The sequence below is a fragment of the Aulostomus chinensis genome, chromosome 3, assembly GCF_037954235.1.
Source record: "Aulostomus chinensis isolate RoL2024-O1b breed Wild chromosome 3, RoL_Achi_v1.0, whole genome shotgun sequence".
Classification (NCBI taxonomy): Eukaryota; Metazoa; Chordata; class Actinopteri; order Syngnathiformes; family Aulostomidae; genus Aulostomus; species Aulostomus chinensis.
Window position 1 is genome coordinate 15,558,996 of NC_141322.1, and position 15,938 is coordinate 15,574,933.

Here is a 15,938-nt window from a genome sequence, read left to right on the forward strand (position 1 = left end):
AATAAAATTAAAGTCATAAAATAAAATGAAATGAAATAGATATCCTCAGTACTTGAATCCTTGGCTTTATACATGCCCATACCTTTGTATATTTGTACCAACTTTAATATTCCAAAGCCGAAAGGAGCTTTTGTGTCCGACTATGGAGATAATGAATTTCCTGTTGGCAAAACAGTTCTAATAATAATTAAAGTTTCCCTGTTGTGCTCAGAGAATTACAAAACAGCAACAACCAGGAAGCTCTCTGTTGCGAAAAATGACCTTCGTGTGTTTCCTGAAGGAGAGTGTGATACTCTCTTATTCAAATGTACGGTTCGGTGTCAGCAGCCACGCTCTGAGTGTGTGAGCAGACAGACGTCAGTGACCTCACCTGTGCCCAGCTGCCCTCCTCATTGGCCTGAGTGGCAGCATGGTAGAGACAACAAACAGGTTTAGAGAAACAGCGCACACACATACACACACACACACACACGCACGCACACAAACACACACAAACACTCATAGAGCTTTGCTTCCATCATTTCAGAGGATATTAACCGGACACATTTACTCTGCAGTAAACCTTTTATGTTACATTCATGATGTGCCACAAACAAAGACCCACCCCTCATATCACCAATCAACACACACACACACACACACACACACACACACACACACACACACATACACACACACACACACACACACATATATATATATATATATATATATATATATATATATATATATATATATATATATATATATATATATATGACATGACCACAGGTTTACACCCAACAGCCAGCAGCACAGGCACAAAGATGCATTAGCGTGTGGGTATTTTAAAGGGGGCTTCCGGGAGTGGACATATGTGTGTCGTGGTGGGGACAGTGTGGGTGTGTCAGAGTGTTTGGTGGGAGGGAGATAGGGAGGGGAGCACCCAGATGGTACTGACCGCTTTAGTGGAGGAAGCCAGGTTCTCCATCTCTTCATGAGTCACCCACACATTTCCGGAGGACTGCTCAGAGGACGAGAACACACCCAGGCACACACAAAAAACACACCCAGTGTATATTTTCACACAAGACGACCCCCAACCCCACATGCGCAAACACTCACACACACACACACACACACACACACACATACATACACACACACACGCACGCATGCACACACGCACACACAAAACCCCACACAGACAAACATAGTGTTGAGTGATGCCAAGGGAGGGAGTGTGTTTCAGGCTATATATGTGTGCAATTTACATTAGCAGGAGAGGACTAGTCAACACTCAGAAGCTAAAACAGCCTCTGCTGTGATCCAAAAACAAAGAGTGTCATCACCCAAGGGTGGAGGGTGAATGTGACGCCTAAAAAGGGGTTAGAGGTTTCCAGTGTGGTTAATCTTTGTGTTGGGTAATGATGATCACATTCCTTGACACACATTTGGTGTAGGTGGCGTGCACATGGATTTATTATTCATTACTCTAATATCCACATATATTTGTGTGGCGTTTACCGTTCTGGAGGTGAGTGGTGCAGAGGGGCTGGTGAGGGAGACCATCTCCTGGATGGCCAAGCGAAGTTTGAGTCGGTGCAGAGGGTTGCTGATGCCGATCTCCCGCTGGATCTCTGTGTCTGACAGAGCCGACATGATGGCTCCGCTTTTCACATTCGCACGACAGGCGGCCACATACCACGCCGGCATACCCACCCACAGCTGGGGAGCAAAAAGTTCAATGTTGCCAACATTGCAGTGGTAAGAGAAATTTTCTGGTAGGTTCATATGAAAGTGGTGGAATACCTCTAGCCACGAGACAACAGTAGGACCGTCCCACTGGGCAAACGGAAGACCTCTTTTCCTGGCATCTTCCAGAAGCTCGTGTCTAATATGGGAATTTAAAAAAATGAAAAAAAATTAATAGTTAGATAAACCTATGGGAAAGTGTGATAGAAATCGGGAGAATGAAACACTGACTTTTTCTTCATCCTGCGATCCCTCTCAGCTTGGGTGCCCAGTTTCCCCAAAGTCATCGTGTCACCGATGCCCATCTCAAAGTCTGAAATGTGACACGATGACATTACTTCCTGTCGCTGTAAATCACGTACAGTCCGCATCAGTGTGCAGAGTGAATACCTGAGAATGCGGGCAGCGGCTGTCCGTCCCGGCCCATCGTCTGCTCCATTCGACCCTTTTCCTTCTTCCAAAATAATCGTCCAATAGATGACTTGATGCCTTTCTTCTGCTTGCTGTGACCAATTAAAATCAGACAAACAGTGCCACACTCAAATCTGTAGTATGGTATATTATTATAAACTGAGAATTAGAGAAGTAAGCAATTGTTTCTGTGTGAAGCAAAGAGAAAGATCATTTCCAGACATATTCAAATACTCTGCTTTTACTGATATCTGTTTTTTAACCCATAAAGTTTGATCATGTCCGCTGAAATTCCTAAAACTACAACTTCCTGCTCTCCCTCACTGGAGAAGCCAGTATTAATGGATATGCGAATATTTTTCATTTCAGAAATTCAACCTGTTGATACAGGATGTCTACAGTTTGTATGTACATCCCTTAAAAACAGATTTTAAAGGAAATTCTGATATTCTTCAACGCGGACCATATTTTCATGTCTGCCTGGGTTGAAATGATTGATAGGGACCAAAATGATTTGAATTGTTTCAATATCGAATCAGAACTCTACAGCCAGCAAATGAGAAACAGATGCAGTGTAACGATATTAGGCGATTGTCTATGTCAGTGTCTGTCCAATGAAAGGGCTTCTTTTGGCTTCTGACAGACTCAAACTCTTTTTTGCTGTTTCTGACCTCAACGTCTGACTTTGTATAGAAACGATAAAAAATAACTTTGGTCCATATCAATCATTCCCCAAAAGACAAAAAAATAGGGCCTTGAAAATTCCAACTTTGATTACTCTACGATTGCTACTCCCCCGTGCATGTGTGTGTGTGTGTGTGTTTGTGTTAGTGTGTGTCTTTACCCTCGTCCATCCTCCAGACTTCCAGTGAACTGGGCAAAATTGGTTTCCAGCCTTAAACTACGTGGCGAGGAGGGAGGTGATGTTTCACACTTAATGGTGGCTTTATCCACTTCCACTGGCGACTGGAACAGAAGTCAGTTCAGTCACGAAAGGCCGCAGCAAAACCAAAAACATGCAATTTCATGAATGTTTGCAAACTCACTGCAACTTTCCTGCGGTGTTTCCTTAAGTCACTTGGCTGTCAGAGACATAACGTAGTTAGATAAGAGTAACTATTAATTGTAATATTAAAAATCCATCTGTTTGTGTGTCTGACCAGAGTCATGATGCCTAGATGGTGGCTGGTGTTACGGCCATGATGTTTAGGTGTGGAGTGACCACTGGTGGGCGGGGAAGAGGAGGATGCCAAGGATTGGGCGGTGGCGGAGGTGGGCAGCGCCCGGGGTCGAAGGGTCACATTGAGCCCATCCATGCTGCCGCTGTTCACGTGAGACTCGATCTCATCAGAGCGAAGGTCTGCTGACTCTCTCTCCACCTGGATCATCCTGCAAACACACACACGTAAACACTGATTTAAATCACAGCGTGTTCTCATATGTACAATGATATATACGTTATTGAATCTTTGAGCAGAACTAGAAAAAGTGGCTTTTTATTGATCCTCTAAAAGTAATCAAAAATAATTTTTAAAATCAAACTTAGTTTATTTTTTTAATGAAAAACACAGCATCACAGTTTCTTGCCTACTCCATGTGTGTCTTATATGACTTAAAATATGTATTTTCACCCATGAGACTATGTGGACGTTCGTGGCACACCTGAAAAAAGACTGGCATAAAAATTCCATTCATATAATCAACATTTTTCATACCCAGCAGCTTAGTTTTTTTTTCGCCCAGCTGCATATTTGTTATAGGTGTCAGTGTTAACGCTTTATTAACTAGTTAACCCAACGTCCCTTTATCGCCGGTAAAACATTTTTTTATCGTGATTAACAAGCACGTGCTTTTTGACCCTTCGGCCATGCCGTAGTTCGTGGAAACCCAGAAGTGAACGCACCACTCGTTACACACGCGAGATGTAGCCGGTTGCAGCTTGTAAACAAAACAAAACAAAACAACAACTGAGAGCAGATGAGCGTTAAGGTAGGACTAACATGGACAAGAATACGTCAGTTTTAAATGGAAAGTTGAACTTCAGAGCCCTGCCAGATGGCAGTCTCGACAGGAAAAAAGTGATATGCATACACTGTAAAGCTGAATTTAGTTTCCACCGGAGTACGAGCAGCCTTAAGTATCACTTGTCCGCGAAGCATACAGCTGATGCAGAGAGCCCTCCGCTCCCTTCTGACTAAAACAAACCACGCTGGATTGTTTGGCAAGACGGAGACCATTGGAGGCGTCCACCACCCGCGATATCCCCACTATATCATTTGAGTGCTGTTCTGTGTTGCACTGCCCTTTGTTTAATGCACACTTTAGTCATTGTTTTTATTTAATTTAATTTATTCTGTACATCACAGTTTGATGAAATGCTCGGGGTCATCCTTTTGTGTTAATGGCTTAATAAAGTACTTCAAGTACTTCAGTTAGTACTAGTAATCATTACTATGATATTTGTTGGGCTTGAGTTTATAATTTTTTTTTTTTTTTAACCCTGTGGTGGTGGTGCAGTGGTCAGCACTGTCGCCTCACAGCAAGAAGGTTCCAGGTTCAAGCCCCGTCTCCATCACAGGATCTTTCTGTGTGAGTCTGCATGTTCTCCCTGTTCCTGTGTGGGTTCTCTCTGGTACTCCAGCTTCCTCCCACAGTCCAAAGACATCAAGAGAGGACGAGGCTGATTGATACTCTAAATTGACTGTAGGTGTGACTGTGAGTGTGAATGGTTGTCTGTCTCTATGTGTTGGTCCTGTGATGGACTGGTGACCTGTCCAGGGTGAACCCCGCCTCTCACCTGTAGCTGCTGGGATAGGCTCCAGCCCTGCGACCCTTAACAGGAATAAGCGGAAGAAAATGGATGGATCTTTTGTTTTGTTTGTACTTCTGGACAGTACATTGCTCCAACACTAATAAACATGCTGCGTTTGCAGAAAGCAACAATTTGCCTACTCCCATGTTGATATGATTAATTAAAAAAATGAAAAATATCAGTTTAAGGTAGATTTAGAGCAGATAAAAAAATATTTGATTAATTGTGAGTTAACTATGGACAAACGTGATTAATCGGATTAATTTTTTTAATCGACTGTCAGGTCTAATATTTGTACGTCTCAACAGGACCTTGTTCACTGTAAACTGCAGTAAATAGTGTCACCTTGCTGCAGACAACATAAAAATACACTTTATATATTATATATTATCATCTATCTAACACTGCTATCAGTTCTGCAGTGTCCCATCTGGTCATGGGGGCTTCATGCACTGCAATAAAAAGATGAGGAAGGTCCACATCTTCTTCTCTCTATAATTATTTGTTGCATTATCTTTAATACTTTGTTCTCCTCCAATCTGTATCTTGTTCCTCATTGCTGCACTAACCCAATTTCCCCACAGGTATCATGAAACTGTCATGTGCTGTAATCTAATGTGCCTGCGAGTTGTCACCTTATCTCTTCATTGATAGCGTCGAGCTGCTCCTGCAGCATGAGCGCGAGAGTCTGAGCGTCTGATTGGCCGCTGGGGGAAAGCAGGGCCGAGCTAACGTCGTCATCCAGGTCTGACTCTGCCTCGATGTCGCTGCCCAGGAGGTGGCTGACACTGCCACGCAGAGAAGGATAGTCCTGTTCGAAGACAGCGCACACCTGCACACAACACACACATGCGCACACATAGGGTTTAAACATAGAAGCTGAACATACCTGTGGACTACACAGTATGGACCAACAACAAGACATGACAGTGCCGTTTGTGTGTGGCAGTTATGAGAAGAAATGAATGAACAGGGAACTTACATCAGACAGCATGTCCATGTCAGCAGGTGAGAGATACAGAGAGGTTAGTAGAGAATGGTACGTTAGCGTGAAACCCACTACTCCGCTCATACATCAGCCAAGCTCTGACACATTAGCAAAGCAGACATGAACTTTGACATGTGAGTAGAATCATAGTTCACACGTGACCTCATGACCTGTAAATCTGTGTGTATTTGTTTGGGTTGGACAAAGATGCTGTTAGCACCTTGTTGGGGTCGTCTCGTAGCGCTGACAGTCGACCCTTCTGTGCACGTCTGATCACTGTTGTGCTGTAGTGGCCATCTTGGCCCTCCACCACGGAGTAGCGAAGGTCACTTGAGCTACCAAGGTGAGACCTGAGGTGGCATACAAAGCAATTATTAGCATCATTAATTTACTATTACTGTGTGTTTGAGGAGAGTGTGTGTGTGTGCGTGTGCGTGCATGTGCGTGTGCACGGGGGAGGTCATCGTTTACCGTGGATGAGTTCCATCTCCAAACGCCCCACTGCGACGTTTCAAATGGTCAATCTCATTTCTTAGCTTCTCAATCTCCCCAATCAGACGTTCCTGTGGGAAAAGGGAATTGTGGGTAATGGTGAAAGATATATGAGCTAAATACAATGCAGTGCTAAGCAATACTATACCACAAAACAATTCCCTCCTGGGGATCAATGCCGTTTTCTGATTCTGATCCTGAAATCCACTCCATAACCAGCACTGGAGAGTAATAGTATCTCAAAGTGAAATATCCAGCATTCGGTCAAGGTCGTCAAATCAGCATTATTGCCAACAAACTCAACAAGCCATGCAAGCCAAAATGCATTTTTTTTCATGGAACAACAAAAATGATTTAAAACTTTTTATTAAAAGGAAATGGTATCATGGTTACTTTTTAACTTTCTTAGGGTTAAACTATGCGTATAGATGTGCTGGGAGACTGTTGAAGAAGGTGTATCTGTTGTGTTTTGGTTATCTGAATATAAAGATATCAGACTGCAAAAACAAATCTCCTGTTGGACAATCAACAGTATGTTGATATATTTCAACAGGAATAACTCCTGACAATCATGTATGTTGCTTCCTAATTGTAGGAGCCTTGAGCTTTATTGGCTACATTATCTGAATTTATCTGTTTATTAGATGCTCAGTACAGAGACACACATAAAAACTGTTTGATGAAAAATTCATGGGGAATTTGAATGCAGAAACTGAAAAAAACCTGAAAAATAGAACATGTGTTCAACTGATCTTACTTCGTTATTAATGAATCATTGAATGTGTACTGACCCTGGTGTGGTGGAATTCTTCCAGCTGTTTCTGGCAGTTTTCGAGGTCTTGAATAAGAGAGTTCTAGACAAAAGCAATGATAATGAAACCATGTTGGAACTAATCTATGCTTCAAGTAGAGCATGTACTGTATATAAATTTGCTTTGTTGTAGATAATGAGGTGTGTGTATAGGCCATGCCTTGTCCTCCAGTGCAGCCATGCGTTCTTTCAGATGAAGCTGCAGTCTTTCATTGGACTCAGTGAGCAGACGATCCACAGTGTCAGATAAACGCTTGTTGTGCTCCTCATTCATTTTCTCCCTTTGACGAGCCTGATGGGTAGAGAGAGAGAGAGAGAGAGGGAGAGAGAGTTACGTGGAATGACATCATCAATTCTCTTTGACACAGACTCCATTTGTGTTTATTTATGCCACTAATCAAGACTCTCTGCATGGATTAAAGGATGAAGTGTGTATTTAGCCCCAGATCACCAGCTGCCAGACACAGGTCTTCTCGGCCATCAATGGATCTCACAGCCAGAAAGATTTAATTACAGTCATTTATGCGATGATGAAAAAGGGTTAAATGGAAAGGGCTGTGTCTAATATGTGTTCTATAGTAATTTCATTGAAATAAATTAAGACAGACACATACAAACACGCATCTGCATCCTCAGAGAGCTCCTTCAACTAAATATAGTCCTGACATGGCAGAGAGAGAGAGAGAAATTAGCCTTGCATGAATTATTCTGAGTCTAAAGATAGCAGCCAATCAGTGGTATCGTGTGTGTGTTTGTGGTGTGGGAGGGGGAGTGTTTGCAGGAATGATATGAGGATTTTGTTCAAATTCATGCAACGATGCACCAGAAAAATGGAGAGCACTTCGTGTGTGAGTGTGTCCTGTGTGTTTGTGTATGTGTATGCATGAGGGAGCATAGAGCCAAGAGTCAAGGCGTCTAACTAATGTGAAGCATCAGCCTAAACACGCACACACACGCACACACACACGCGCACACACACACACACACACACACACACACACACACACACACACACAGTAAGAGGTCAGAGAGACCCTGCAGGGCTGCTGCACACACACCCTTCCTAGCTCTTGGTTCTTCTCCTCCAGTTGTGACTCCAGCTGTCGGAGCCGCTCCTCCACGTTGCCATGGCGCTCCTCAGCCTGCAGGGGGAGACACTCGCATATAAGTACAACTACCTCCATGAAAGCCCTAGAACTTGCCTCTGCTTCTATGTTTTGTGTCTTTACCTTGCTGACTCTACTTTTCTCCCACCAGTTTGATTGTGGTTTCAAAAAACTATGCCTGTGTGTGCACCCCTGTGTGTGTGTGTGTGTGTGGGGGGGGGGGGTATATGTGTGTGTGTTAGTGTGACACCTTGGAGAGTGCTGCCACTCTCTGTGCCAGTTCAGCCTCCACCTCTGGCAGCGTCTCAGCCTTCCTCATTGTCTGAGCCAACCTCTGCTCCGCCATCTCCAGCATCTCCTGCAGCTGGCGCACCTTCTCCTCACTCTACACACACACACACACACACACACACACACACACACACACACACACACACACACACATGCAAAAAAACCCAAAACAAAACAAAACCAAAGGAACATGAGTGTGATCACCAGAGAGGGTTAATCAGGGTTATGCAGCCATTGAGTCACAAGGACACAGCCGCACGGTACAAGTGGAGGATGTTCTTGTTGCTTGTATTCCCCAAGTGGAGCTGAACTCAGATTCACCCTGCTCTAGACATGAATCTGCAATGGGATGTTTCTGGGTCACTCTACGGAAAAAAAAAACTAACAACTAAATTTTACCTTTCATTTAAAAATAAAAAAATAACTGGATTTTTCATCCATTCACTTCCCAGGCTTTCCTCAGGAGGAAGGTTGATGTGTGAAACATCACAAGCAGTGTGTTTGCCAATATTTATGTGTCATAAGTCACCTTGCGTCAACACACGAGTCATTTTTGGTGTCACAACAACACATGTAACACCTCCACGGAGACGTGACTATTCAGAGTAATGAAACGGCACATTTTTAATCATAAATTCCTATCGGGCTTCATCGCTTGACTTATGGCAGGGTACTTCACTCAGTGGTAAAATTGGTTGGAGTCCACGCAAAAAAACTCAACTTATTTTCATGTAACACATGCATCATTCTAAAATATTAACTGTGTTAAATAAAGTGTAATTTCATTCATGAAAAGTAGGCTTAAAAATGTTTGTCAACCTGCCCTTTTCAGATTTCATCTGACTAAAATGAGACTATAACTAATATGTATTTCATGAAAACACTAAGGCCTAAGGCCAGCCCAACTCAGACTTGTTTCCAAAATCAGAAATGCCTGCAGTCTGAAAGAAGACCTCAGGGTAAACCTAAATGAAAAAAAGCTGAAGAGACACGTTATGGCTTTCCTCAAAAAAACCTTTGTTGATTAAAACTCACCTAGAAAAGACCAAGGCAATAATATAATGCTTTAGTCAGCGGAATCTTCATGAAAAAAACCCCAGGATGAATAAATACGACGAAAATTAACAGACAGTTCAAACAGGACTAAGACCAAATAAAAGACAAAAAATTGCCAAAACAAACCCGTTTTTTTCCAACAGCCGTCATACACAGCGCGCAGCAAATAACTGAATGTGCACATCCGTGTTCAAACCCCGTGTTGTTGTGTGCATGTTACTTGTCTGTGCAGGGAGTCCTTGTTGGCCAGTTCATTCTCCAGTTTGTCGTTGAGGTCGTGGATGTGCGTGGTTTCCCGCTGGGCGGCAAGGTAGCGTTTTTCTAATGTTGTTATCCTCTCCTCCATATCCTCTCTCTGTGAGAGCAACGACAGGAAAAGCTTAGACTAATATCCCTGATGAGACCTCCAAATGTTAACAGGATTGATGGAGTTATGACTATTTCTGCTCCATGCCTCTGGTAGAACCTCCTTTCCTCACGGTTAATAATAAAACAGAACAAGAAAGAAACATAATATAATTTTGTGTTTGCAGGGAATGACAGGCGTGTCACTTTGATGGCAGCTTTATGTAGTTTCCTGCTGGGTCGAGCGTCGCGGGTACTCAGCTAATTTAGTGAGCAGGGCGCTATAAGTGGATATCACCCTGTTAAAACACTTCATAGTTTCTGCTTTTATCTCTGTGAAATCATCCCTTCACAGCTGCAGCATAGCCAGTACACACCTACGTAATAATCCTGGTCAGTATCCTAGTAATTGAGGTTTCCTTTAGCATTGTGCGATGCAAAAACACAAATATACAAACAAATGAACAAACACACAGACAGTTGTAAAATTTGGACTGAGGGTTATTTGATTTAAATTTAAGAAAAGTAATTTTTGCTTAAAATCAGTAGACAGATACTGCAGAGGTTGAGGTTGGCATGCCAGCTACCTTCTCGTCCGAATGCAAAATGACCTCTGACCTGCTGGTGCCTCCTTCGCATTAGTGTGGGCTACAGCAGGTCAGCTAGCTAAGAAAGCTGAAATACAGTTTCTGGATGTCCAGCGGTCACGGACAGAGGAGAGTGGTTTGGTGTCTGGCAAAACCTGTTCTGTTTGTACTTTGTAAAATAAAATGAATGAATGGATGAATGTCGTTTGAAATAAAAGCAGAGTTAAAAACTGCTTTGAGAGCAAACATAAAAACAATTTCAAGGATGAGGCAGACAAGGCTAAATCCTTCAAAAATGCCATGTCCAGGAAAGTGAAGGCTAGTAAACACCCTCAAAGTGTTTGACGCTACAATTTTTTTTCTACTGAATATGGAAACCTAGTCAATGACGGTGAAGATATTAAGGACGCTAACAACGACACGATAAAATCAAGAATAAAAGACATTGAAGAAATGTTCCAGAGCACAGTAGACAGCTGGTTCAAGCAAACCATCCCAGCTGCAACTGATGAGAACGTTTGGCCGAGAGAGTGCCAGGGAGGAGATCCTCTACTTAAAGACGAGCAGTGTGCGATGTAGACAAAGTTTTTAATGGAGCATTCTGAGGCGTGAGCGAATGACATTAGCAAGATTTTGGCAGTGACAACAGATGGCGCCGCCGCCATGGGTGGGAGAGAGAGGTGAAGCAGTCGCTTTAATTGAGGAACAAGTCGGCCATCCCATTATAAAACTCCGCCGCATAAGACACTTTCATACCTCTGCGCAAAAGATGTCAAATTCAAATCTTAATGAGGTCATGGCTGCAGTGGTGAAGGTTGTTAAATTTGTAGTTAAGCGATCTGCTCTGACAGCTCAGTCCCTGCTCCAATAAATGGGCCGCTCATACAAAGATATTCCTCTTGCTCAGGTTATCTGTGGAAGAGTTTTAGAGCGGCATGTCAGCTGCTTTAGTGACATAAATACCTTCAAGGCTGAAAAAGATCAGATTATCCAGAATTCAAGGGTGAGAAGTGGGTTGTGGAGCTTACGAGACCCCTCACTGAGTTCAGTCTCCAAGTTGCTTCCTCCACTTTCTTACTTTCTGGTTGGTGTCTTACACATCGTCTATACAGTCGTACACAGTGTGTAAGACATAAACAACAGACCTTTACCAGTAGACATTTACCACCATAGCTCAGTGGGAGTGATAACTCTCGGCCCCTGTCGCCCACAAAAAGTCACATTTTATTAGTCTTTTTCTTTATCGTTCCCGGCGCTTACTCCCATAAAACAGCACATTTATCTAAAGTCCAGCCTTTACTCTCACCTCTCTCTGCTCCCTCTGTTGTTTGATTGACAGCTCCTCGCTGCGACTCAGTTCTCTACGTGCACTTGCGAGCTCAGCCTCAAGCTCGGCCACGCGACCGTTCATAGAGGCAGAGTGCTCACGGCTCTGGGCCAGTTCCTTATTGGTCCGGTCCAGCAGCTCCTGGAGCTCAGACACCCGGCTGCCATCATCGTGGGCGTCTATGGAGCCGTTGGGAAGTCTCTGTGAGGTGGACACGTGGAATCAATGAATATGTTCACACTTGTTCGCCAACTGGAAAAACACCTCAGGTCTGAGTCACATAGTTTACACAAATGCACAAATGATCTTTTCAGACCAGAGGATGATCGTGACCTTCGAATGATGAATGCTTGTTGCGTGACGTAAAATCACCAATCGATCAAGATAATCTAAATTCAAATGTTCAATGAAATCCAGCACATTTACAGCCAGGACCCTGCTTTGTCTTCAGATATTACATCTGAATATAATGCACTTGCTTATACTTCAGTTTTACTGATCACTCAAGAGACTGACTTGTTTATAATAAAGCTTTTGTAAATTCAGACTTCTACGGGTAATCCTGTCTTGTTTTTTCTTTAAATTTAAAAAAAAGAAGGGGGGGTTGTGCCTTTCAATCTAAAGCTCCATCTCAGTGGAACAGTCTGTTCAGTCGGTTCACTGATAGACTGTGTGGGCTTTTAGTTTTTGTTGTTTTGTTATGTTAAATTAAACATAATCTCTGGTTTCTCATTGCTGCTTTCCTTTTTATCTGAGTTCTGCTTTGGCATCAAACCCTGACAGGGAACGTGTTTGTATATCCGCTCGCCAACTGTTCCAAGTCTTCTTGCTGACAATTTTTTTTTTTTCCAAAATCGAGTCTGCAGTCCCCATCTCTCTCCTCGCCTTCTGACCATTGATGACATGTGTGGTCAAAGGCCCACCCCCTCGCGTCAGGCCGTTCTATTTTGAGCTGATGAAATGAGTGAGTTGTGTTTTCGATTGGGTTTCAGTGGTGGCTGTCAAGTGAGTTTTATTGTGTAGCTAATATATTTTATACCACTACAGCCGCTGTGTCTGCCGTTGTGTATTACGCAACACCCTTTGTCGATGATGCAATGGTCGACTTGAAAACTGGTAAGAACAGTGTAAGTGGACAGAACCCAGGTTCTTAACATCTGTTCCTTCCCCTTAATTTATGCCTTTCTTCTAATCACACAATTTCTCTCCATGTGTCGGTGCATGTAGGAAGGTATATTTAACTCTGGGAACTTCTGACTCTGGGCAGATTTGTCCGTATACGAGCGGTTGCGTTTGTGTTGTTTTTGCCAAATATTCTGTATATTTGTGTTAAAGACCTTCTTTAAAATGAGGGTGTTTATCTCAAGGGTTTCGTTCATCTGATAAAAACACTGTCATATTAAAATTATCATGATTCCGGTGGAGGGCAGCGAGAGATGTTGAAGAGCTGATAAAGTTGGATGACCTAGATAAGAAAGTGTTGTTGCATACAGCGATGAGTTTTGTGAGGTCAGGCTGCCATGTTGTTGTTTTTGATGTTGTTTCTCTTCTCCTCAAAACTCAAAGTGAAGTTAATTCCAGGGCCTTAATTAAACAACCCTATGGGGACCCATATTCAGACGGGCAACACAGTGGGCAGCCAAAGCTAGTTGGACCCCCTTCACTCCCTCAACGCTCCCATTTTGCCTGCTCATGAATGCAGAAACACAGACGCAACACGAGGGGAAATAGACCTAAATGGTTTGAAGCAGAGGGTTGAAACACACCAGGTGATTTGCAGTTTTGCATATTCCATTTTAGCCACATAAACTCATTAGTTTTACACACGGGACTCTGGATATAGCATTACAGACCCCCATCGGACTGGAAATGACCCTTACAGTAGCAGTAGTTCTGCTGAAAAAGTACATGGTGCTGTTTCGTGTTATGGTGTGTGGAGCAAAGCTGCTCCCTGAATAGTGCTGGTTGTTCCACCTGGGGACCATGACTCAGTGGAGCCATGGGGGGACAACCTGGGCATCAGGGCCCAGTTCGCACTAACAGTGGGTGGACTGACTCTTTTCATTTCACAGTATCGGTTTCTTTGAGTTGACGCATGTAACTATACTGAACCTTTTGAGTTTTGATATTCTTTCTAAAATATGGTGCTTTGCCAAGTGCGTTTTGGGAAAAACATAAAACACCAGTTTGGATGGATGAAATATTTTGTTTTATAAATTGTTTTACAGATTTTTATGGCGTACCTCCAATGTAACTGTGGGTACCCGTGGGGATACACGTACCCCAGATTAGGACTTCAAAAGATCGTCATGCAAACGTCTTCAAAGTCAAAGAATCGCTCCTCCAGTGAAGCCGGGCTTAAGTTTTTAATTAAAAATCCAATACAATCCCACGCACCCATCATGATAGTGGGCACGCGGCAGAAGACGGAGACCACCAGCGAGTGGGCTTCACTTGGAATGTGTCATTTTGAGTAGAATGGGAGAGTCTGATTCATGTTGTATGTTTGAAAGTCTGACTCTGAAGTGATTCATTCAAGGTATCTTTTTTCCACCAAGCAGTTTGCAAACTGTGTGATATAAGCTGTAATTGTCTCTGATTCGAGCCAGTTTCTGATAATGTCATCTCCCTGCTTCCTGTTAATTTGCTCCTTTTTTCAGGTTTAATTATACTTTCATAAAAATGATCTTCTTTTATTCTAGAAATTGGGACCAAAATAAGTGTGATGTTTGTCACTGGATGTCAGCCTGCGAAATTTTATTTCAGTCGCGAGTGTTTAATCATGTGGAAGTTTGTTACTATCTGTGAACGGACCCAGACACAGTTACATAACATGTCGTCTCAGGGCACAGAGCACAGGGCTTGAACAGAGAGCCAGAGCAGCTTGCACATTATTGGAAATGGTAAAGAAGGATTAATACAACATTTACAGGATGTCGGGGTGAGATGTGCTCACATAAGGGAGGAAAGACAGAAAAGAGACAGTGACCAGACAAGACAAATCCCAGACATGAAATCAAGCACGGAGCAGAAAAACAATCACACAGCCAGGAAGACCTTCCATGTAGGTTTGGATCCATCTGTTCGCTCCACTGAGTCGCCATCCTTCCTTTGTCTCACCATGTTCAGCTGTAATGTAGATAGAAAGAAAAGAAAAAAAAAGGCAAACTCACACATTTTCTTTTCTCTTAATGAATCCACGGACAAAACTCAGCCAAAAATTGGAGCTTGGCTTTCAAGCTGCCAGCCTGCTTAAAACATCATGCGTCCATATTTTACAAATCTGAATTCTGCTCAAGAGGAGGAGGCTTTTGCTCCTCTTATAAAGCTGTGTGATCAGGCAAAGTAAAAATCTGTGACTTCAAATCTTAACATGGCCCACTGGGGTTCTTTTTAACTGAGACTGTAGAGAATATTTAGCAGATTATTGGTTTGTTTAATGACACTGGTAAATAGCACGCGCGCACGCGTGTGTGTGTGTGTGTGTAAAAACAGGGCTGAGAGGAGCGAGCCTTTCACCTCAGACTGGAGGCTCCAACAGATGTCTGTAAGGGACTGAACAGATGTTTCATTGACCAATTTTCTTTTTTTTGGAATGGGTTTTTGGTGAAATGAAATAAGGTCTGCTGTTCACAGTTGCTTAAAGTATTTTGATGTTTTATTCAACAGCATAAAATATGGCAGTACATACCACACGAGTGAATTTCAAAGCTTTTTATGTGTCTCACTAACGCGTGGTTAGACGAGACTAAAGAGGTTGACATGGACATTTAACGTGATCACGTCAAAAAATAAAAGAAGTGCAAAGCTTAGCAGTGCAGTTTTTAATCTTAGCATCGTATTACTGATTATTTATAGATCAGATGTATAAAATTTCTATTGGCTTTTGGTTGAGGAAACCAATGGTGATGTTAAATTCTGGGTTGACCTTCACACACACACACACACACACACACACACACACACACACACACACAC

The 15,938-nt window shown here is 42.8% G+C and overlaps 1 protein-coding gene across 5 annotated transcripts in view; it reads right to left on the minus strand.

Annotated features, from left to right (window-relative positions):
• Positions 1–15,938, minus strand: part of ppfia4 (PTPRF interacting protein alpha 4) — a 62,196-nt gene that overhangs the window by 6,077 nt on the left and 40,181 nt on the right. For 3 of the 5 annotated variants that reach the window (XM_086198930.1, XM_086198929.1, XM_086198933.1), the window contains 19 exons: positions 15,018–15,089; positions 11,940–12,161; positions 9,922–10,056; positions 8,605–8,739; positions 8,307–8,390; positions 7,409–7,540; positions 7,229–7,291; positions 6,417–6,508; positions 6,166–6,295; positions 5,593–5,789; positions 3,306–3,534; positions 3,192–3,227; positions 2,990–3,111; positions 2,125–2,237; positions 1,966–2,047; positions 1,792–1,873; positions 1,507–1,707; positions 941–1,003; positions 371–397 (listed from right to left, as the gene is read on the minus strand). In XM_086198930.1, the coding sequence (XP_086055056.1) occupies positions 371–397; positions 941–1,003; positions 1,507–1,707; positions 1,792–1,873; positions 1,966–2,047; positions 2,125–2,237; positions 2,990–3,111; positions 3,192–3,227; positions 3,306–3,534; positions 5,593–5,789; positions 6,166–6,295; positions 6,417–6,508; positions 7,229–7,291; positions 7,409–7,540; positions 8,307–8,390; positions 8,605–8,739; positions 9,922–10,056; positions 11,940–12,161; positions 15,018–15,089 (2,217 nt within the window). The remainder of the gene's footprint in view (positions 1–370; positions 398–940; positions 1,004–1,506; positions 1,708–1,791; positions 1,874–1,965; positions 2,048–2,124; positions 2,238–2,989; positions 3,112–3,191; positions 3,228–3,305; positions 3,535–5,592; positions 5,790–6,165; positions 6,296–6,416; positions 6,509–7,228; positions 7,292–7,408; positions 7,541–8,306; positions 8,391–8,604; positions 8,740–9,921; positions 10,057–11,939; positions 12,162–15,017; positions 15,090–15,938) is intronic. The other 2 variants (XM_086198931.1, XM_086198932.1) reach the window with 2 other exon arrangements.